Source organism: Pleurodeles waltl, chromosome 2_2, assembly GCF_031143425.1.
Source record: "Pleurodeles waltl isolate 20211129_DDA chromosome 2_2, aPleWal1.hap1.20221129, whole genome shotgun sequence".
In the NCBI taxonomy this organism is placed as follows: Eukaryota; Metazoa; Chordata; class Amphibia; order Caudata; family Salamandridae; genus Pleurodeles; species Pleurodeles waltl.
The window spans coordinates 1,139,773,342-1,139,779,341 of NC_090439.1; the positions used below are offsets into that span (position 1 = coordinate 1,139,773,342).

The following is a 6,000-nucleotide window of genomic DNA, read 5'->3' on the forward strand; positions in this document are numbered from 1 at the left end:
TGTGGTACCATGTACATGCCTTAAAAATATGCCTGGTAAAATAAAATTGAAAACAATTCTCACACTTAGTTCAGGGAGTTAGTTTAGGCAGTTTCTACCAGGCCATGATCAGCAGGTCAGACTTGACCTTTTCATCTGGGAGGCCACTGTTTTTGTCCATAGAGCTTTCTGCTGTCATCTCTTTGGGTCAACATCTAAATGCTCCCATCGTAGGAGCTACCAAGAGCTCCTGGGCTCCTGTGTCTATGTGTCTATGACCCCGATTTATCGCTGTGTTTGCAGTTTGAAGGATCTGTTCTTCAATGTTGCTGAAGGTCCTATATAACTAGGGGAGTACGTGGGGAGAAGAATGACATTTGTTCACACTTTCTAAGGGGGTGTGGAGGCAAAGCTCTATCAGGACATGAAAACATTGAGCAGGTTTAATTTCAGAATCAAATGGACCAATATAGCTTTTTCTGGGTGTTCAAGGCACCACTGGCAGATGTTTCCTTTCTAAGTGGGGGCAAGTTGCTCAGGACTGAATATGAACTTATTCTTGTTCGGAAACGGAGACTTTCTTAAACTGCATCTTCCTGTTACAGCAACTCACTAGATAAATGTGGAGTTCTCTTTCACTCGTTTGCGGGCAGTCTAGTTCCCTCTTCTCATTCATTCCTTTGGCTAAGCCTAAACCACAGTGCTTTTACCTGGTCCATAATCCTTCTAACTTCTGTGTAGCTTTCCTAGTTGGCAAACCCCAGCCAGTGGGAAAAAAACGATAAGGATGATATTGACAAATAACTACCCTCCTTCCCAAAGAGCATTTGCTGCAGTAGCAAGCAGAAGGAAGGGCTCAAGGGATAGGCTTCCTGTCCCAACACCAATTCCAGGTTATCATTTGACTTCCAGTAGGTAAAGATATAACTTTGGAAAGTCACTAAGCGGTCACTTGTATAGTAAGGAGCATCACTGCAGGAAAGCGCTGCTAGGTAGTCAATTCAGGAACTTGCAGGATGGTGTCTCCCCTCATTAGAACCAACATCTGACCCTACTTTCTGATCTGGATGAGCCAATCATGAGGCTGCCATAATGAGGGAGTCTAGAATATCACAAAACTCTGTCACTACTTCTCTGATGTTCGCAACTCAGACTAGAGTTCTGAGGAAAGACCCACTGTAGCAGATGAGGGTTGCTCCAGATGAAGATGCAGAGCTTGGTGCAAGGATCCCATTGACATGGTCCTCCTGTCTGCTTAGTTGTTTAGAGAATGGCTGCCATATCAGTTCTTGGAAGTCCTTCCAAAACACTGGCTCCATTTATAGCCGAAGCACAGGATGGATTCCCTGGTGAAGACTCTGTGTTGTTACCAAGCAACCAAAATACTCCTCATTCGACAATAATGGACCCCAAAATAATAAACGAGTATTATTATCTAACCTTATGTTAAACACTGTGCATTACAAATACCCGTTCCTTTAATATGTATAAAAATATGGCATCAACAATACAACATTGCAGTGTCTTTATATTACACTTCATAGATCACGCGACACAAATACTAAAATGATAACACAAATATTAAAACGTCCATTTCCATAAAATGAATCACAGCCATTTATGTGTTTCTTGTTTCCATTTTAAAATGATAACAGTACTGTATAAGACTGCTGATGCAGCATTTTGTTGGAATTGAGAGTCTACCCCCACCTTCTTCAGGAAACATGTTACACATATATTTAATAAATACAGATCCAGTCAACACATGTTTAAGAAAAACAACAGAAACATAATTGTAATACACAGCCAATAAATACCCCTGGCTTAAATATCCCCAGTGTCACATCTTTTTGTGTAGGTAACCCATTTTAGAAGTTAGGCATCACCTATTCGTCAAGGCCACTTGTACAACTAGAATTCCCACCCATTAATCCACAGCATTCGTATTTATCCACTATTCAGTCTGTCTCCTATTCCTCTTACAGGGAGAACATGTCATTATGAGTGGACTATCATTCGTTATTAGAGGCTCCCATACCTTGCTCAAACCTATTTTGAGCTTAATTCAACAAAATGGGAATACCTTTGTATTTTTATTCACCCAAATATCCCACTACCTGTTTTTATAAATTATGCCCTTCTTTGTTCAAAAGGGGCCTAGTACCTCCACTGTAGGCTCTTCTGCACCACTAGTGATAAACAACCTCATATTTTATCATGCGTTTGGGCCAATCACCTGTTATCCATCTATTTTGAACACATTATTTTTTTTATAATCTTTCCTCGATATGAGAGTATAAAAAAAGAAAAATGTTCACGTGGTAGTGTAAAAACCTTCACAACTTTGCAGATTCCTAAGACAAATTGGCCTATACCCTCCGCTCACTTCCTTAAATATTCATGCCCTTTCTTTAACCCTGCAAATGTTTAACTCTGTTTGTTTTATGCAAATCCCTCTAATAGCATTATGTTAGGCTGTGCTCAAAAGGTAGTAGAGCAAATGCTGTTGCACCCCTTCCTGTACTTCAAATCTGGGGTTCCACTGGTTTTGTCCACGGACGTCTTTCTGACAAGCACTTAGTTACTCACCCTTCCTCATTGGAAGCATACTGTGCACAGTCAGCAATGGTAGAAGCAACCACAATTTAAAAAAGTGAACTTGCAGAATCATATTTTAACAATCAACCTGCAGTCTTTCATCCTCCCTCTCGCCCTGGGGGTGAACTGGGGTGTGAGTAATTTCTCTATAATGTTCTCAATTATGGAGGGATTCTTACTATATAGGAGCTCTCTAGGTTCTTGCCCAGTCATCCATGTTGTGGCTATAAATGTGAAGATGGGGGAGGAAGTGGGGAGTCAACCATCTGCTGCCTTCAAACAAAGTTGATTTTGTTAGCTGTCCACATCTCACCAGTTGTCCTTTAAATTTCCTTCTCAACTTGTAGAAGATCACAGCCCGCTTACAGGATGGCAGCACCACTGTCACTGGACAAGCTGGGGCCAGATACCTATTTCAGGGCAGCCAACAAATGTGGTGGGGCTGAGTTTAATGGGGTAAGATAGGAAGTCCTTTGCTCAGATTATGTCCCCCCCTCACCCCTCTTGGAAGCACTCACCAAAGGCAAACAGTAATCAAGAAGCAAAGTATATTTGTCAAACTTTCTTGCTCATGGTTTAGTTAGCACTGGTTTATGATACTAGTAATGGGGCTTGACTGCTGTTATATCAGCAGTTATGGCAAAAGGCTTTTGCTATACAATCCAGATGAAGTGAAAGAATGGCTTTGAGTTGGGTGGGATGAGAAAAGTTCTCATTTGTGGAGGATGTGGTAAATTAGCAACTGAAGGATTTTCCACTGGTGTAGAATCCTTTGGTGAAATTATGTCTGCAATAAAGATACCTAGGCAGGTATGAAAGTTTACTAATGAAGGATGTACCACTTTTCTGCCATCGAGCAACTCTAAATGAGACATTTAGATCTTTGACTCCTCATTATGTCTGCACAGTTGGATGTACCATGGGTTGTTTGTAAAATTTTTCCATGCATTAAACCTCATGCTAACTTACTTTTTCTTGCAGGGAAGAAACCACCTAGCATTACACTTTTGCCGAAGAACAATACTCTAAAGACTCTTGACAGCCCCTCATGGTTGGCGCCCATTTCCCTGGCTGACAATAAAAAAACAACCGAAATTGCTTCAAAATTATCAGTCCCGCCCAGGCCAATTGTCCAGCTGCTGTCTCCAATCCAACAAGATGACAAGCAGAGCAAGAACCCCAGGATCTTTCTCTACCGTTCAGGCACAGGCGCACCGCCAAATCCCTTTCACAACCTGCCAAACCTGCAGACGCAATGCTCTCCTCCACACTTGTCCAGCTCACACTCTGCCATAAAAATATCCAGAGAAAAAATGACAAAGGGACCCATGGTGATCAGTGAGCAAAGTGAGCAACTAATCTCGCTCTACCCCATGGCAGCCATCGGCAAGGGTCTGGCGTTGCCCTGGAGCAAGGGCGGTGACCCCCCACAACAGAATCCCTGGGCGTCTAGACCCAAAACGTAGACAGCACCCTTTAGATTGTAAACTCTGGTCGGAAGCGCACAAGGACAAAGAGCCATTGAAAGAAATAAAGCCACCTCCTTCTCCACTCACTAACTCATGTTTCTGTCCTGTTATTTCTTTGGGGCCTGTTGTACTCTCCTTAAAGCCCAGCAGTTGCCTCATTCATGCCTTTCTATGCTAATATTTCAGAGACCTATCTGCTTGTACTGCGAAAGCCAAAGTGTGACAATTTCTGCCAAGATGTCCCAAATATAATTACCACCACTGGACTGGCCATGTGTTAGCTTATGCTCTTCTAAAGCAATGTCGTCCTAGTTGCCACGCTAGTTGTCCAGTGGCAGCCCTTCCTCTTATCACGAGTGTCTGTTTCACAAAGTCAGCAGACCCTAGGCCCTACACCAGTTCATGATCCCCTTACTAGATGAGATGACAAACACATCCGATTTTCAGGACTGTTTTTGAAAACCTATTAAAATGTACTTTTGCTCGGTTGCTGGCTGTCAAAGATGTGTGAACGAACTTCTCATACTCCATATTGAATTAACAGTACAAGGCATTCACACAGAACTGAACAGAAGAGCAAGTGTTGTTAATATATACCGCATTGACTGTACAATTTGCATGCCCTGATGAAGCAACATTGCAGTGCCGAAACGTATTAATATTTGAACAAGTAGTTGTAGCAGTATATGAAATATTTCCCGAATAATCCATTGGACCAGTTAAAATGTTACCCTTTTGGATCACAGAATAAAACTTGTTAATCTTGATTGACTTGCTTTCGTGCCTCAAGTTGTTTATATTGGATTGAAGAAAACAATGGGAAGTTTTATTTTGCCTTAGGAGGGTTCTTTTGTGCCACACCAAGGACAACTCACTTGAATTCTCAGGACTTCTATGGAAACAGATATTTTCCATCAATTCCCCTTGAGGTTAATCCTTGGTATTAGAAGAGACGACTAACTCTGAGGGGGGAGAGAGAGGGAGAGGGAGAGAGAGAGAGGGAGAGAGAGAGTGTTTTGGTGTACCTGGTGCTACCGTGAAAAGGACTGCAGGTGGGTGTTAATCCTTCTGAGTTTTAGTGGAAAGGCACACTTCCTCAGTCGGAAGAGGTACTCTGCAACAAGAACACAATTAGTTTAGACAACCATGCATGTATCAATCAGTCTGAAGTGTGAGTCCTTACCAAACAAGAATTACTGTAAGAAATTTAAATCCATGTAAAGGGCCCTTGAGAACTGCCCTCTCCACTGAACCCTGATCGTGTATCGTTTAGCCTCTGCTCAGATGATTCTGAAATCTTTCTCTGTTTCTAAAGTTGTGTTACTTCGGATAACTACTCCTTCTTTAGCCAAAGCTTTCTTTTTCAAACTTAAATTGCTAAGGTGTCCTTGACGAAAAAGGGGGCACCAAAGCTGGAAGGACCCGTTAGTGCACTAACTGGATGTCTGTGTAATGGGCAACTAGCGTGACATTTAAATGGCAAAGAGGTGGGTGTAGTCGAGGCAATGTGGGTACGGTGGCCAGGGTCCAACGCTGTCTTAAAGGAACGGAGTTCCAAGAGGGGTTCCTGGCCCCCAGCTTCCAGGCGAAGATGTCCATATTATTCTTGTCAGAGGTGATGGGGCTTGGAACCCAAGGACGGGGCTGATCAGAGACACAGGTCTCTCTCAATACGAATGAACAAAGCCAAGCAGGGGACCGAGTTTCAAAGCAGTATTTATAGCCTGTCATGCAACTGTTAATCTGGAGTCTTCGTGAAGATTACTTGTTGTTTCCAGTCAGTTACAAGGCTGTCTCCAGTAGGAGACTGTGACAGGAAGTAGAAGGTAGGGTAAACAAACACCTTAGGCACTGGAGCCCCCGAAGAATATGGAGTATTTCCTGTCAATCAGAAGGTTAGCTCTGCAGGAGACTGGGGCAGTAAATGGAGGCCTTTAATTAGGTGGCAGGGCAG

General features: G+C 42.8%; 1 protein-coding gene across 2 annotated transcripts in view; it reads left to right on the forward strand.

The window, feature by feature from the left end:
• The window catches only part of LOC138282966 (testis-specific serine/threonine-protein kinase 1-like), a 230,417-nt gene extending 225,604 nt beyond the window's left edge, over positions 1 to 4,813 (forward strand). The window contains exon 8 of one of the 2 annotated variants that reach the window (XM_069221044.1): positions 3,559 to 4,813. In XM_069221044.1, the coding sequence (XP_069077145.1) occupies positions 3,559 to 4,043 (485 nt within the window). In that variant the 3' untranslated portion in view covers positions 4,044 to 4,813. The remainder of the gene's footprint in view (positions 1 to 3,558) is intronic. The other variant, XM_069221042.1, reaches the window with a different exon arrangement.
• The last annotated feature ends 1,187 nt before the right edge of the window (positions 4,814 to 6,000 follow it).